At 47.2% G+C, this 17,906-nt stretch overlaps 1 protein-coding gene across 1 annotated transcript; it reads left to right on the top strand.

Moving 5' to 3' along the window:
* The first annotated feature begins 717 nt into the window (after positions 1 to 717).
* EBI3 (Epstein-Barr virus induced 3) lies at positions 718 to 12,144 on the top strand. The gene is made up of 5 exons (XM_066253375.1): positions 718 to 787; positions 2,184 to 2,304; positions 3,480 to 3,658; positions 5,079 to 5,236; positions 11,790 to 12,144. The coding sequence occupies exons 1-5, from the start codon at positions 721 to 723 to the stop codon at positions 11,940 to 11,942; spliced, it is 678 nt and encodes a 225-aa protein (XP_066109472.1). The 5' UTR covers positions 718 to 720; the 3' UTR covers positions 11,943 to 12,144.
* Positions 12,145 to 17,906: the final 5,762 nt, after the last annotated feature.

Raw genomic sequence — 17,906 nt, 5'->3', positions numbered from 1 at the left:
CCTCTGGTGTGGAGTGTGGCTGCTGAGAGTGGGACCCTACCACGGCAGCAGATGAGTGAAGGGGCTTCTCCTGTGCAGATGCCTGGGTCTCTGTGTATCTCTCTCTTCTTGTTTCCTAGATCTTTGTTTCTGTCTTTCTGCGTCTGTTTCTGCCTCTATCTCTCAGTCTTCCAGTTGTTTCTTTTTTTTTTGTCTCTCTCTCTCTTGTCTCTCCTGTCTCTGTCTCTATCGCCTCTGCTATCACTGTGTCTCTATCTCCATCTCTCCCCATCTCCTCTCTCCTCTCTCCTCTCTCCTCTCTGTCTCTCCTTCTTAGTCTCCCTGTCTCTCTCTGTTCCTCCCCTCCTGTCTCTTTCTCCATGTCATCATTCCCCTCCTGGGGTTTCCCCAAGCCCTCCTCATTGCAGCCGGAAGGAAGGACTGACTGTGCTGGGAAAGGCCACAGGGTCTCCACTTCTCCCTTTTGTGGCCTCTTCTCCCTGCCCCCACCCTCAGAGCCTTCCGCACCCTTGTCCCAGGGTGGCCAGTAAAGGGACTGGGGACTCTTCTGCTGTCCCTGCTCTACTCTCCAAGGACCCACGAAACTGCCAGTGAGTCAGACCTGGAGAAGGGGAAGTGGGGGGCCTCGACAGGGGCTGGTTTCCCCAGGTGGGTCTGAGTGCCCTGCCTCCCCAAGGGTGCTCCCTGATCCAGCTCCTGAAAGCAGAGTCCACCGGAGCCATGGCCCCAAGACTTCTCCTGGCCCTTGCCCTCTGGGCTGGATACTCACCCTGCAGTGGGAGAGAAGGTATGTAGGACCCCTGGGGGTTGTGGGGCCAGAGCCAGTCTGGGGACTGGACTTTGTTTGCTGTGGAACATTCTAGGGTGGGGAGGGAGTTCGCACACCTCCTGAAATGCATGTGCCCTGGTAGGAGGTGTTTACCATCCCACTGCACATATGAGGAAAGTGAGACACAGAGAAGACAAGTTCTACCCCAAGCTGACACCAGGTAGTGGCAGCCACAGGTTGAAGAAAGAAAGACAGAGAGAGAGGGAGAGAGAGAAAGAGGTGTAGGTGTGGGTTAACTGCGTGCATTCATTTCACTTGCTTTAAAACAGCAAAGAAGGAGATAACAGTAAAATATCTCCTTTCCATCAGGGTTCCCCACTCCCCAGGTCTTCTCTGAAGCTTATTAAACATCAGTTTTGCCCGGGCCGGTTGGCTCAGTGGTAGAGCGTCAGCCTGGCGTGCAGGAGTCCCGGGTTCGATTCCCGGCCAGGGCACACAGGAGAAGCGCCCATCTGCTTCTTCACCCCTCCTCCTCTCCTTCCTCTCTGTCTCTCTCTTCCCCTCCCGCAGCCAAAGCTCCATTGGAGCAAAGTTGGCCCGGGCACTGAGGATGGCTCCATGGCCTTTGATTCAGGCGGTAGAATGGCTCTGGTTGCAACAGAGCGATGCCCCAGATGGGCAGAGCATTGCCCCTTGGTGGGCATGCCAGGTGGATCCCGGTCGGGCGAATGCGGGAGTCTGTCTGACTGCCTCCCCATTTCCAACTTCAGAAAATACAAAAAACGCCTGACCAGGCGGTGGCGCAGTGGATAGAGCGACGGACTGGGATGCAGAGGACCCAGGTTCGAGACCCTGAGGTCGCCAGCTTGAGCACGGGCTCATCTGGTTTGAGCAAGAGCCCACCAGCTTGAACCCAAGGTCACTGGCTCTAGCAAGGGGTTACTCAGTCTGCTGAAGGCCCACGGTCAAGGCACATATGAGAGAGCAATCAATGAACAACTAAGGTGTTGCAAGGCGCAATGAAAGACTGATGATTGATGCTTCTCATCTCTCTCTGTTCCTGTCTGTCCCTGTCTATCCCTCTCTCTGACTCATTCTGTCTCTGTAAAAAAAAAAAAAATTAAAAAAAAAAAAAAAAGAAAATACAAAAAACAAAAACAAACAAAAAAACACATCAGTTTCCCCATCTGGAAAATGGGCCAATAATCCTACCTTTGCAGGTTGTAGTTGGGGGTGAGAGATGATGTAGGCACCTCTCATTCATGTATTCATTCATTCCGCAAACCTTTACTAGGGGCCTAATGTATGTCTGGCACCAGCTGGCAGTGAGGTGGGGACAAACCCATGGTAGGGCTTTGTAGTCCCAAGGTGAATTAAACCTCACACTCTTCCCTTTTTCCCCTTCTCCTGGCAGCCCTCCCCCAACCCAGGGTGTGGTGCTGGGCCTTTAGGTACCCAATTGCTGTAGATTGCTTCTGGACCCTGCCACCTGCTGCAAGCTCCACAAGGTCCACATCCTTCATTGCCACATACAGGTCAGAGAGCCTGGAGGGGCCACCTGGAAATTCCACAACTGGGCCTGACACCCCTAGGATCAGGACAACTGCAGACTTAGCACTACCCCAAAAGCCTCTGAATTCTAGGACAGCTCTGTCCTGTAGAAATGTACTTCCTCCAATACATATTTCAAGCCATGTGTGTAGTTTCAAATTCTCTAGAAGCCACATTTAAAAAACAAGAATGGGTGAAATTAATTTTAATATACTGCTCACAAAAATTAGGGGATGTTTCAAAATGAATATGAAGCGATAAAATGTCCCCTAATTTTTGTGAGCAGTGTATTTTATTTAAATAATACCTATATATTCCAAATATTTATCATTTAATATGATTGAGCACAATGTAATTAAATATGCTTATATACAATGTATATATTTAAGTTTAGAATAGAAATTAATATTTAATAATAATAGCTAAAATATTGTTTAAACATATAATATTTATTTTAAACTTTAATGAGATATTTTACATTCTTTTTATATTAAGTCTTCGGAATTGTGTGTGTATTTTATGCATATAGTGCATTTCAATTCAGATGCTAAACTTTAATAAGAAATTTTTTATCTCTGAATGGATTTTATAAAATTTGCAGTGGTAACAGTAAATACACACACCTAATTTGTTCCGAACAATTTTTCTGATAACTAGAAACATTACATTAGATAAAATAAACTTAAAAGTCACAGTCAGTCGTGCTGCTGCATTTTAAGTGCTTGATAGCCACAGGCAGCTTATGACTACAACATCTGACAATGTGGAAACAGGACCTTTTGAATGTTGTAGAATGTTCTATGAATGACACTGAGCTCAAGTCTCTAAATTCTGAAATCTTGGGGTCTCAGAAATGGAGAGAATCGGGATCTTACTATTTCAGATTCCAGTCTGTGAATCTGTAGACCTCAGAATGTTGGAATTCTAAGACTGGAATGTTGACATTCCAGAAACCTTTAGAATCTGGGACCCAGGCGTCTCCTGTGGTTTTCACCCCCAACCCTGAGTCATTGCGGGCTCTGTGATGTCAGGTGAATGCCTTCCCTAGAGCAGGGCCCTGGACCAGGGCTGCTTGCCTGCTGTCCCCACCTGGGGTCCAGGACACAAGCCTAGCCTGCAGGAAGTGCTGAGTCCCTCATAGTGCCCATCCCTTGTCCAGGCGTGGAGTGGCCGCTCATGGGGAGAGTCAACCCTGCCTCCAGCCAACACCAGAAGCCACCAGCTGCACCATCCCAGATGTCCACATGTTCTCTATGGTACCCTACATGCTGAACATTACGGCTGTCCACCCCTGGGGCATCAGCAGCAGCTTCGTGCCCTTTATCCCAGAGCACATCAGTGAGTGAGGGCCATGGATGGGGGTGTGGAGGACCACTGGTTTGTTCCTGCCCTCTCTCTCTCTCTCTCTCCTCCTCCTCCCTTTTACCTCTCCCCAGTCTTGTCTTCCATCCTGGAGCCTGTGGGCTCCACCTTCACAGTTAATCAAGAATCCATCCACTTCTCCCTATTCCTGAACCTCTGCCTGGTCCAGCCTCATTATCGCCAACGTGGACCACTGTCCTCTTATCCTGGTTTCTGGTTCTCATCTTCTTCCCCCAGCAGCCACCAGAGGACACCTTCCCTGAAGTAGTCACCAGAGGGCGCCTGTGAGCACCCTAGTCAGATCCCGTCCCTCCTTTGCCCACAGCCCTTCAGGACTCCCACCAACCTTTGGGTAAAAAACCAGTCCTCCCTAGGACCAGCAAGGCCCTGTACAACCTGCTCTGCCTCCTCTCTGACAGGAATGGGGGCGGGGGTGACTGCTAATAGATGTGGGATTTATTTCTATTTGGGGTAATGAGAATGTCCTGACTTAATAGTGGTGATGGTGACACTGGCCAGGTACTTAATTTGGTTAGAGTATCAGCCTGATATGCCAAGATTGTGAGTTCAATACATGGTCAGGGCACATACAAGAATCAACCAATGAATGAATAAATAGGTAGAACAACAAACTGATGATTCTTTCTCTCTAAAATCAATAGGTAATTTTGTAAAATACTGGTAATGGTCCCACAATGTTGTGAATATACTAAAACCACTGAACTTTATTCTGAAAGGGTGAGTTTTTGTGGTATGAAAATTATGTCTCAAAAAAAACATTGTAGCCTGGCCTGTTGGGGCGCAGTGGATCAAGCGTGGACCTGGAATGCTGAGGTCGCTGGTTCAAAACCCTGGCCTTGCCGGGCCAAGGCACATACGGGAGTTGATGCTTCCTGCTCCTCCCCCCTTCTCTATCTCTCTCTGTCTCTCTTATCTAAAATGAATTTTTTTAAAAAAACAACAAAACATTGTAGCCCTGGCAGATGGCTCATTTGGTTAGAGCATCGTCCTAAAGCTCAGAGGTTGCTGGTTTGATCCCTGGTCAGGGCACATACAGGAACAAATCAATGTTTCTATCTCTCTCCCTTCCTCTCTCCTAAAATCAACAAATAAATGGAAAAAAAAACAACAAAAAACATTGTAAACCACTCCCTTTCTTGCACTCCCAAACTTTCTTCCCTACTCTTTTATGACCAGTAAATTTACTTCTTGTCTCTTGCCTTCTGCCCTGTGGATTGAGCTCCATAAGAACAGGAGTTGGGTATATTGGTCACTGCTGTGTCCCCAGTGTCCAGAATACCACTAGAAACTAGATAGACCCTCAATATTTGTTGGTTGTTTAAATGAATGAATAAATGAATGAATGAGCTGACACTGTCTCCTATTTGTCTATCAGTCAAACCGGACCCTCCAGAAGGAGTGCGCTTAAGCCTCCTCCATGGGCAGCAGCTGTGGGTGCAGTGGGAACCTCCCAGGTCCTGGCCCTTCCCAGAGATCTTCTCACTCAAGTACTGGATACGCTACAAGCGTCATGGAGTTGCCCGCTTTCGCAAGGTGAGGAAGACTGCAGGTAGCTGGGGAGGGTGATTCCCAGGGAACACCACATGCAAAGGTGTCCTGGGGCCTCCCATGTAGCTTGAGGTTGCTTGTGGCTAGTGTGCAAAGCAAAGGATGCCTAGCAACTTCATTCCTGGGTATCTTCCCAAAATAATTGAAAACTGGGACTTAAACAAATTCATACAAACAAATGTTCATAGCACTCCTATTCCCAACAGCTGAAAGGTGGAAACAGCCCAAATGTCCATCAGTGGGTGAATGGATATACAAAACATGCTCCATCCACATGGTAGAATGTTACTCAGCCATGAAGGCATGAAGCACTGACACTTGCTACAACCTGAATGAACCTTGAATACATGGTGCTCAGTAAGAGAAGCCAGACACACAAGGCCACACTGTGTGTGATTCTGTTTTCGTGAAATGCCCAGAAGAGAGAAATCCAGAGACAGAAAGTGGACTCATGGTTACCAGGGGCTGGGGAGAAGGATGGGGAGTGACTGCTGATGAGGATAGGGTTTCTTTGGGAGTGAAGAAATTTTCTATAAAAGCTTTGAACATTTTATAGATAGCTTTATAGATATTGCCACATAATAAAGCTTTTTTATTTTTATTTTTATTCATTTTTAGAGAAGACAGAGAGAGACAGAGAGAGAGGAGAGAAAGTCAGAGAGAAAGAAGGGAGGAGGAGCTGGAAGCATCAACTCCCATATGTGCCTTGACCAGGCAAACCCAGGGTTTCGAACTGGCGACCTCAGCATTTCCAGGTCGACGCTTTATCCACTGCACCACCACAGGTCAGGCTCTATTAAAGCTTTTATAGGCCCTGGCCAGTTGGCTCAGCGGTAGAGCGTCGGCCTGGCGTGCGGGGGACCCGGGTTCGATTCCCAGCCAGGGCACATAGGAGAAGCGCCCATTTGCTTCTCCACCCCCACCTCCTCCTTCCTCTCTGTCTCTCTCTTCCCCTCCCGCAGCCGAGGCTCCATTGGAGCAAAGATGGCCCGGGTGCTGGGGATGGCTCCTTGGCCTCTGCCCCAGGCGCTAGGGTGGCTCTGGTCTCGGCAGAGTGACCCCCCCCCAGGGGCAGAGCATCGCCCCTGGTGGGCGTGCCGGGTGGATCCCGGTTGGGCGCATGCGGGAGTCTGTCTGACTGTCTCTCCCCGTTTCCAGCTTCAGAAAAAAAAAAAGCTTTTATAGATATTGCCACATATTCTTTTTTTATAGAAATCCCAAAGGATTCAAGAGACAATTCTTTATGTTTAATCGTCAGTCCACAATCAGTGGATATAGCTGCCAGTTCTTCTTCTGTTAATGTTAAACCAAAATCACTTGAAGATTCCATGAATAGGTTTCTAATCCAATCATATTGTTCAGTTTTAAGTGATGGAAAATGCTATAAATTAAATTCTGCCCATCAGCCTTCAAGTCCTATTTTATTTACACTTAACTTTTGCTCACTTCCAGAATTGGATTCTTCAATATCACTCTTCTTTTTGAGAAATCTATCCATTTTATTTGGGTGTATTTATCTAAAAGTAATATAATGATGTGTTAATAATAATAATCATACACACACACACACACACACACACACACTGAGCTCCTACTGTGAGCTGCAAAAAAAAAATGTTCTAGAATTAGAGGTGCTGGTTGCACAACACTGAATGTGCTAAATGACACTGAATTGTCCACTTTAGAATGGTTAATTTTATGCCATGTGAGTTTCACCTTGATTGAAAACAACATTGTTTTAACTTTTTTTTTTTTTTTTTAACAGAGACAGAGTCAGAGAGAGGGATAGATAGAGACAGGAACAGAAAGAGATGAGACGCATCAATCATTAGTTTTTCGTTGTGACACCTTAGTTCATTGATTGATTTTTCATATGTGCCTTGACTGTGGGCCTTCAGTGGACTGAGTAACCCCTTGCTCGAGCCAGTGACCTTGGGTCCAAGCTGGTGAGCTTTGCTCAAACCAGATGAGCCTGCGTTCAAGCTGGTGACCTCGGAGTCTTGAACCTGGGTCCTCCACATCCCAGTCCGACACTTTATCCACTGTGCCACCACCTGATCACGCTGTTTTAACTTTTTTAAGAAACAAAATATAAGGGCAGGGTCTAGTGAGTATTCAGGAAGGTCAGTGGTGTCCTGGTCAGCATCAGATACTAGGCTGTGAAGTTGAGTGTTGCCTGACCAGGCGGTGGTACAGTGGATACAGTGTCGGACTAGGATGCGGAGGACCCAGGTTCAAGACTCTGAGGTCGCCAGCTTGAGTACGGGCTCATCTGGTTTGAGCAAAAAGCTCACCAGCTTGGACCCAAGGTCGCTGGCTCGAGCAAGGGGTTACTCGGTCTGCTGAAGGCCCGCGGTCAAGGCACATATGAGAAAGCAATCAATGAACAACTAAGGTGTTGCAACGAAAAACTGATGGTTGATGCTTCTCATCTCTCTCCATTCCTGTCTGTCTGTCCCTATCTATCCCTCTCTCTCTGTCCCTGTAAAAAAAAAAAGAAAAGAAAGAAAAAGAAGTTGAGTGTTTGCTTTTTACAGTCCTGTGCCATAGACCTTTTGTGATGGTGGGAATCTTCTACAATCTGCTCTTCTGATTGGTGGCCATGAGCCATGTGTGACTGCCAAGCCATTCCAATGTGGCAAGTAGCTCAGGAACTGGCTTTTAAAGTTTATTGGTGTTCATTAATTTTTTTTGGTGTGTGTGATAGAGACAGAGAGAGATAGAGAGGGACAGATAAGGACAGACAGGAAAGGAGAGAGATGAGAAGCATTATTAGTTGATTTTTTTTCATTAGTTGATTTTTTTTTTTACAGAGACAGAGAGTGAGTCAGAGAGAGGGATAGACAGGGACAGACAGAAACGGAGAGAGATGAGAAGCATCAATCATCAGTTTTTCGTTGCGACACTTTAGTTGTTCATTGATTGCTTTCTCATATGTGCCTTGACCGCGGGCCTTCAGCAGACTGAGTAATGCCTTGCTCCAGCCAGCAACCTTGGGTCCAAGCTGGTGAGCTTTGCTCAAACCAGATGAGCCCGCGCTCGAGCTGGCAAGTTCAGGGTCTCGAACCTGGGTCCTCCGCATCGCAGTCCGACGCTTTATCCACTGCGCCACCGCCTGGTCAGGCGAGATGAGAAGCATTAACTGTTCGTTGTGACACCTTAGTTGTTCATTGTCTGCTTTCTCATATGTGCCTTGACTGGGGGGCTACAGCAGAGCGAATGACCCCTTGCTCAAGCTGGCGACCTTGGGGTTTCGAACCTGGGTCCTCCCTGTCCCAGTCTGACACTCTATCCACTGCGCCACTGCCTGGTCAGGCGATGTTCATTAATTTAAAAAAAAAATTTATTTAGAAAATTAAATTTAACAGGGTGACATTGGTCAATAAGAGTACATAGGTTTTGCCTGACCAGGTGATCCACCTTTGCGCAGTGGATAGAGCATCAGACTGGGACGCGGAGGACCCAGGTTTGAAACCCCGAGGTTGCTAGCTTGAGCATGGGCTCATCCAGCTTGAGCACGGGCTCACCAGTTTGAGCATGGGGCCGCCGGCTTGAGTGTGGGATCATAGACATGACCCCATGGTCGCTGGCTTGAGCCCAAAAAGTCGCAGACTTGAAGCCCAAGTCGCTGACTTGAGTCCAATGTCACTGGGTTGAGCAAGGGGTCACTCACTCTGTTGGAGGCCCCCAGTCAAGGCACATAGGAGAAAGCAATCATTGAATAACTGAAGTGCTGCAGTGAAGAACTGATGCTTCTCATCTCTCTCCCTTCTAGCCTGTGTGTCCTTCTCTCTCTCTCTCTCTCTAAAAAAAAAAAAAAAAAAAAGAGTACATAGGTTTCAGGTAAACATTTCTATAGCATTTGAACTGCTGATTATGTTGTATACCCATCACCCAAAGTCAAATCATTTTCTGTCACCTTATATTTATTTGTCCCTCTTTATACCTTTCCCCACATACCTCTCCCCCTGGTAACTACTTCATTTTTTTTTTTTTTGTATTTTTGTATTTTTCTGAAGCTGGAAATGGGGAGAGACAGTCAGACAGACTCCCGCATGCGCCTGACCGGGATCCACCCGGCATGCCCACCAGGGGCGATGCTCTGCCCACCAGGGGGCGATGCTCTGCCCCTCCGGGGGGTCACTCTGCCGCGACCAGAGCCACTGTAGCGCCTGGGGCAGAGGCCAAGGAGCCATCCCCAGCACCTGGGCCATCTTTGCTCCAATGGAGCCTTGGCTGCAGGAGGGGAAGAGAGAGACAGAGAGGAAGGAGGGGGTGGGGGTGGAGAAGCAAATGGGCGCTTCTCCTATGTGCCCTGGCCAGGAATCGAACCCGGGTCCACTGCACTCCAGGCCGACGCTCTACCGCTGAGCCAACCGGCCAGGGCCCCACTTCATTTTTATCTATGTCCATGAATCTCAGTTTTATATCCCACCTGTGTGAAATGGTATTCATTAATTTAATGTTTAAAAATCTAGAGTTTTATCAGAGGACCTGACCTGTGGTGGCGCAGTGGATAAAGCATCGACCTGGAAATGCTGAGGTCGCCGGTTCGAAACCCTGGGCTTCCTTGGTCAAGGCACATATGGGAGTTGATGCTTCTTGCTCTTCCCCCTTCTCTCTCTCTCTACCCTCTCTATAATGAATAAATAAAATCTTAAAAAAAAAAAAAAAGAATCTTTAAAAAAACAAAACAAAGAAAACAAAACAAAAAAACCCTGGGCTTGCCCGGTCAAGGCACATATGGGAGTTGAGGCTTCCTGCTCCTCCCCCCTTCTCTCTCTCTCTCTCCTCTAAAATGAATAAATAAATAAAAATAATTTTAGAGTTTTATCAGAGAAGGTGAAGGGATTAGTGAAATTATATAGTAATATAATACTGTTCACAAAAATTGGGGGATATTTCAAAGTGAACATGAAGCAATAAAAAAAAGAAGCATTTGATTTTTTTTATTAAACAACATGAGAAAAGCAATGACAAGTCAAAGAAAGTTGTTTATTATGTAAATGAGATACAAAACCAACTTTTGTTTTATTGGTGAAGATGCACTATACAAAAGGCTGAAAGTACTGGAATATTTATTTTGAAATATTCCCTAATTTTTGTGAGCAGTGTATATACAAAATACATAGATACAGATAACGGTACAGCAAGTCTCAGAAGGAAGAGGGGAGAGAGGTAGAGGGTAAGGGACAAAGGGGGTGAAGTGGGGGGCCCATTGTTGGGGGTTGAGGGTGTTATATTGAGTGGGACACTTGAATCCATGTTAACACAATAAATTAAAAATTTTAATAAAAAGAATAAAATTAAAATATTTAGAGTTTTTAAATTAAGATAGACTTCACATGCCAGAAAACTCACCATTTTAAAATGCTCAAATCAGTGGCTTCAAGTGTGTTCACAAAATTGTGTAACCATTAATTTAAATCTTACAGCACCACATCAGCCTATAATACAGGACAGAAGTAGAACAAGGAAGGGAGACAGTCAGACCTGGGGCTGGGAAGCTGTGTGTGGTGGCTGGAACCGGACATTCTGAGGAGGAGGTGGGAGGCTGAAGGAGGGGAGGGCTAGGTCAAGGAGGGAGAGTGTGGAGCAGCAGGGACAGGGAAGAAAGATGGGAAGGAGGAAGGAGAGAAAGCAGGAAAGGCAGAGCTAAGAGGATGTCTTATTTGTGCCTGTTGGGTGTTAATCTATGGAGGTGCCTGAGTGGGGACACAGAGACGCAAGCCATTTAGAGAAGAGTTGATTGCACTTCCTGAGAGAAGGACACATGCCAAGATATGCAGGGCCACAGAGGCAACCTCAGGATGGAAGGAGTGAGAGAAGAGCCAAGGCCAGAGCCTCTGCTGAGGCTTCTGTGAGAAAGGGAAGGCAGGACAGGGTGGATGCTTGGGGTTGACGAGTGTGAATAATACTGGCGAGCTCTAGGCAACATGAGTGATCCTGGGTTGCCTGGTCCTGGGGTGGTCTAGGGCAGGGGAATAGTATCTTGTGTGGGAAATTACAGAAAAGGGGTAGATGGGGGTATAGACTCTGAATTAGTTGGTATGCTCCTGGCTGACCCTTTACCATCTCTAACAATTGGCTGACCTCAAGAAGGGCAGTCTGTTCCTGGCCAGCAAGATGTTTAAGATGTCAAAACATCCTAAGATACAAAAAATTGAAAAGCATGGTTAATATGCTTTTAGGTAGGACTGGGAGTGGGGATAGGGAGGCATTGAGGCCAAAGATAAAGGCCCTGGTTTAGGGCCAGGAGGAGGAGTAGGGTTGGTGGGGCAGGTCTGAGAAGTGAGGGCTCTCACCATTAGACATCCCTTGAAACTGGTGAGGTCCATGAAGGACCTGAATGAGGTGGCTCTGTGGCCAGCATGGAAGGCCGCACAGGTTAGGATCAGGAAGGCACAAAGACTGGGAGAGGGCTGTGGAGGGTGTGTGGGTTAGGATGGAGCAGGACTGAAGTCTGTCATGCAGATCTGTGCACAATGGCCCTTCCCAGCCTCCTCATCCTCACTGATCTGCCCCCTTTCTGCTTCAGGTGGGGCCCATTGAAGGCACATCCTTCACCCTCCGGACTGTGAGGCCCAGAGTCAAGTACTGCATCCAGGTGGCTGCTCAGGACTTCACTGACTATGGCGAGTCAAGCAACTGGAGTCTTCCTGCCACTGCTTCTGTGACCCTGGGCAAGTAGCAATGGCTTCCCAGCACCCCGGAAAAGGGGTTGGTCTTTTGACATCCACCCCCCCCACACACACTGCTATCCACTCAAAGGTGTATGGAACTTGACTGTTGTGGGTCTGCTGCTGCTGAGTTGCTGGGCAACCTTGGACAAGTGACTTTGCCGCCCTGACACTTGTTTTCCTAATCTGTGAAATGGGGATTTGCTTCCTCTGATACAGAACTGTGAATGTGACATATTATTTATTGTTTAATTAGATAAAGACCATTGTCACTAGAATCAAGACTCTTTCTCCCTTCATTCAACAGACACAGAAAGGCCAAAGACAGGGCAGAGTAGGACACATATACAGTGAATCACCTTCCTGTGGATGGGATCAGGGCTGGACCAGAGGAAGTATCTGGGGCTGGAGGAGTTGGAGTGGGTGTGGAAAGAGTTCTGCCTAGGATGGCATGGTGGGATCCATTCAGTTCAGCAGTTTGGTTCACCTGTCATCTCAAAAGTTGCCTAGATGTGCGCCCCAATGTAGGTGGGCACAAATGGAACATGAGTGTTTGGGAAAATTTCTCTGAGGCTGGGGCAAAGCAGCCAGGCCTGGGAATGTTTTCTCAATAGATCAGTTTGTTTGTGGATTTCACTTAGGTGGTCATCTCCTCCAAGAAGCCTTCCATGACCACTTCACCTGTGGTAAGCAAAATAATACCCCCCAAAAAAGACTTTGCAGGTGTATTGTGGGAAACAGGCTGCAAGAGACAGTTTAGATTTTGGGGGGACAGAGGTGTAGGGGACTGGCAGTAAGCTGACAAGCTCCTTGCTGCTCATCCCCCCACCTCATTTGCTTGATTAGGTTGCTAGAGGCTATGGTAGACTATAAACTGACAAAGATCCTTGCAGTTTAAGGCTTAAGTTGCTAAAGGCTAGGCTCTTCCTCACACTTCCATGTTAGCTATGATGCTGATTGCTTTTACCTGTCCCATCCCCCATGTCCCTGGAAGAGACTGGAGACAGTTTTATTTTTACCCTTTGTTTTGTGAAGTTAAAAAGTCATGCATGCTGGGGGGTTTTCTGCACTTGGGAGAATTCTTGGTTTGCCTCAGAAATATGACTTTGTATCTGAGCTCTCTTTGTTTTGCAAAATAACTTTGCTTTACACTATAAAAATAAAGCTTTGGGGAGTGGAGGTGCTCTTGCAGACCATCAGTCTTGGCAATGAGACTTCTCGATCCCATCCTTTTTCTCTCTGTTTATCTTCTAATCCTCCACTGTTCCCACTCAAGACCTGCAAAATTATGAGTAACACTGGCTAGCAACATTTGATTAAAGTAAGAATCATGCCCTGACCGGTTGGCTCAGCGGTAGAGCGTCGGCCTAGCGTGCCGAGGACCCGGGCTCGATTCCCGGCCAGGGCACACAGGAGAAGAGCCCATTTGCTTCTCCACCCCTCCGCCGCGCTTTCCTCTCTGTCTCTCTCTTCCCCTCCTGCAGCCAAGGCTCCATTGGAGCAAAGATGGCCCGGGCGCTGGGGATGGCTCTGTGGCCTCTGCCGCTGGGGATGGCTCTGTGGCCTCTGCCTCAGGTGCTAGAGTGGCTCTGGTTGCAACATGGCGACGTCCAGGATGGGCAGAGCATCGCCCCCTGGTGGGCATGCCGGGTGGATCCCGGTCGGGCGCATGCGGGAGTCTGTCTGACTGTCTCTCCCTGTTTCCAGCTTCAGAAAAATGGAAAAAAAAAAAAAAGTAAGAATCATGAAACTCCTCAATTTAAAGTTTAATAACCTTTCATTAAGTAAATGAGCATCAAGGAGGGCAATTATCCAGGGACCCCAAGAAAATTAAAATGATCCTTGTAAGAGAAAGGCAGGGTATCAGAGGGCGAGATAGGTGATGTGACAGTGGAAACACAGGTCAGTGTTGCACAGCCATGAGCCAAGTATTACAGGCACGGCTAAAAGCTGGAAAAGTTAACCCTTTGAGTAGTGAGGTTTTTTTCATGCTCGCTGACCCCTGGGAGTGAGTTGTTTTTTTTCCCCCCAAAATTAAATTAGTTCTGCCTGACCAGGCGGTGGCTCAGTGGATAGAGTTTTGGACTGGGATGTGGAGGTTCGAGACCTGGAGGTCATCAGCTTGAGCGCCAGCTCATCTGGTTTGAGCAAGGCTCACCAGCTTGAGCCCAAGATCGCTGGCTCAAGCAAGGGGTCACTCAGTCTGCTGTAGCCCCCCCTCCGTCAAGGCACATATGAGAAATCAATCAATGAACAACTAAGGAACCACAACAAAGAATTGATGTTTCTCATCTCTCTCCCTTCCTGTCTGTCCCTATCTGTCCTTCTCTCTGACTCTCTCTCTCACAAGAAAAAAAAAATTAGTTCTAGTTCCAGTTTTATTAACTTAAAATCATGTTTGTTTGATAACCAATTATGGAAATAAGAACATACATTTGCCTTTTTATAATGTTGCCTTACACATTTTTAAAATAAAAATTTTTGTATGATGGTACTCTGGATAGTCAGGAGGCATGAGGACATACATGAACATTCATACTACTCAAAGGGTTAAGGAAACAGATTCTCCCTGGAGCCTCCAAAAGGAACCAACCCTGCCACCCATATAGACTTCTGACCTCCAGAACTCTAAAATAATAGATATGTGGCCCTGGCTGCATAGCTCAGTTGATTAGAGCATTGTCCAGATGCACAAAGGTTGATGGTTCCATCCCCGATCAGGGGACATACAGGAACAGATCCATGTTTCTGGTTCTCTCTCCCTTCATCTCTCTCTGAAATCAACAAATAAAAATATATTTTTTAAATAATAAATGTTTGAATGCAAAAATAATAATAATAATAATAATAATAAATATGTTAAGATACCGAGCTTGTGGTAACGTTACAGCAGCCATTGGAAACTCATTCAAGCAGTCTGTTCTTATCAGTCCATAGTTACCCTATTTTTTCTTCAGATGATTTACCAAGCCTTGAAGGGTCCTTTTTGTGTATTTATTGTCCATCTGTCCCATCAGACAGACATGATCCCTGTGAGGGCAGGAATATTATGTCTTGTTCTCTGATGTGCTCCCAGTGACTGAGCACATATCTGACACAGAAAAAAATTAAAATATATGCATATATTTATAATGTATATGTGTGCGTGTGTGTATATAACTTTCTTAAGTGAGAGGAGGGGAGATATGCTCCGTCATGCGCCTTGACTGGTATCCACCGGGCAACCCCCCTTGCCGTCTGGTGCCCATGCTCAAATCAGCCAAGCTCTCCTCAGCACCGGTGCCCGACGCTGGAACCAATCGAACCACTGGCTGCGAAAGGGGAAGAGAGAGAGAAGGTGGAGAGGGAGGAGAAAAGAAGCAGATGGTCGGTTCTCCTGTGTGCACTGACCGGAGATCCAACGTGGGGGTCCTACGCGCAGGGCGGACGCTCTATCCACAGAACCCACCGGCCAGGGCCAGGAAAAAAACAAACAAACATATTTTAAAAAACGGAGCAGGCTGGAGAAAGAATTGGGTGGGGTTTCCTCCTTAAAGGGACAATGAGCAGGTAATGGAGGGACATTTGGAAGCTAGTGCGTGTGTAGGGGGAAGGTGGGTTTGCAGCTTGGTCTTGAGTCTCTGCCTGTGACTCAAGATAAACTCGGGGTGGGCAATCCAGGATACTATTTTGCCCAGTCCCCATGTGAGCACTAAGAATACAGGGACGGTATGTGGGTTCTCAGAGGTCAGGTCATAGAGTAGGCGCCCAACACTGAGCGTCTTATTAGCTGAATAAAAGAACAGACAACAGAGAATCGTGTCAAGATGAAATCTGAACAAGCCGCTGCTGACTTCTAGGGGTCCAGTACCTACTCGGAACTTCTCCATATCCAGATGGTTCCGGAACCTTTGTTGCGAGCTACCACAGTTGTAACTCGGAAGCGAAAACAACCGGATTGTGAGTTTAACTGGCAGGAGTTGGACCCAATGACAAGAGCAAGTTGTGTACGCTGAAGCCAGGTATTGACAATGCTGGAAGTATTAGAGACGACCGGGGAAGTTCAGTGCTAACCTGTTTTTTTCTTACTGGTGAGAGGAGTAGGAGGCAAAGATATCGGAGCGAAAAGTTGAAACCGTAAGCGTTGGCAGTCTAGAGGCATATCTCGGAGTTCTGGCTGAGGTGTGCTCCCTATGCTCGCTCTCCTATTAGAACCTTTTTTCGCCTGACCTGTGGTGGCGCAGTGGGATAAAGCACCGACCTGGAACACAGGTTCCCGGTTCGAAACCTTGGGCTTGCCTGGTCAAGGCACATATGGGAGTTGATGCTTCCTGCTCCTCCCCCCCCCCCCCCCTCTCTCTCTCTCTAAAAATCAATAAATAAAATATTTTAAAAAGAACCTTTTTTCTTCTCCTCTAATGGCCTTCTGTGGGGCGGAGCTTCCCGCCCAATAACCTATCGCGGGAAGTGGACCTTATCTAAACCTTTATGTCTACCCAATCACTTTCCCTGATTGGGTTTCCTAAGGGAATTATCCAATCACTACCCTTGGGTGGTGGGGCTTCTTTTAAAATGCATTCCATCTCTATACTTTTCACGGTCGGGGGCGGGAGTATGCTAAACCCTGCCCCCTCTTGAGTTCTGTAGCTAGTCGCATTCTTACAAGGGTTTAAGTTTTGCAAAACAAACTGTTTTCTGCCTGCAGCGGTTCCTCAACTTCTCTTCCCAGCTCTGCTAGGGCAAAACCAGTACTCTTGGGTGGAGAGGGCCTTGGAAGGCAGAATTCAGCGTTTGGAAGAAAGCTCTGGAATTCTGAGTACCTGTCCTCACCTACGGGAGAACTTGTGCTCCTAAAAAGGGAATGAGCTCCCAGGTCTGGGAGTTTTAAGTCCAAGATGTCAGGATTTGAGGTCGGGTTGTTGTCCTTTCTTGTGACTCAGTGCCCTCTTTTTTTTTTTTTTTTTTTTTTTTTTTTTTTTTTTTGTATTTTTCTGAAGTTGGAAACTGGGAGGCAGTCAGACAGACTCCCGCATGCGCCCGACCGGGATCCACCCGGCACGCCCACCAGGGGGCGATGCTCTGCCCATCCGGGGCGTCGCTCTGTCGCGACCAGAGCCACTCTAGCACCTGGGGCAGAGGCCAAGGAGCCATCCCCAGCGCTTGGGCCATCTTTTGCTCCAATGGAGCCTCTGCTGCGGGAGGGGAAGAGAGAGAGAGGAAGGAGAGAGGGAGAGGTGGAGAAGCAGATGGGTGCCTCTCCTGTGTGCCCTGGCCAGGAATCGTACCCGGGACTTCTGCACGCCAGGCCGACGCTCTACCACTGAGCCAACCGGCCAGGACCCCTCATCTTTTAAACACCTATGTAAGGAATCCAGTCTTAGCTTCTTCACATTCCAGTGGAGTGTACAGGGCTTCGTGGCCTTGGAGGAGTCCTTCCACACTGAGCATATTTCTGTAATTTACTGGTAGGTACTTCTGTGTGCCTAACATTGCTGATTAAATCCTCACAAGTGGATTGGTAATATCCATTCAGATGAGGAAACTGAGGCCCAGAGAGGATATGTTATAGCCAGGGAGTGGAAGAGTCAAACCTAGGCTCCTGGCTCCAGAACCCATGCTCCTAATCACTGTATTACATAGAGTCATGTCTCCAGGTCTGAATTCTTGTTCTGCTACTCTTGCTGTGTGACTCTGAGTAGCTGAAACCACCAGGACTCAGTTTCCTCTCCTGCAAAATGGGTAAATCATTCACAGAGACTTTGAAAGTGGTAGAAAATGCTCCGTGTGTTGCCTGATGTCCAGTAGGTGCTTAAAACACAAAGTACTTTATTTTCTGATTATTTATGGAGTTATTTTTCATAATCCAACCCACCTTCCCTATGTCTCTCATTTCAGGCTCCTGCGCAGAACGTTTTAATACAGCACGTTTGAGTCTGCCATCCTTAGGAAGGCCAGCTTACAAGGCTGGACCTTGGCTTGCATCTGGGAACTTAAAT

Source organism: Saccopteryx bilineata, chromosome 1, assembly GCF_036850765.1.
Source record: "Saccopteryx bilineata isolate mSacBil1 chromosome 1, mSacBil1_pri_phased_curated, whole genome shotgun sequence".
NCBI classification, from domain to species: Eukaryota; Metazoa; Chordata; class Mammalia; order Chiroptera; family Emballonuridae; genus Saccopteryx; species Saccopteryx bilineata.
Note: the sequence above shows the minus strand (reverse complement) of the source record. Positions and strands in the feature narration are given on the sequence as shown.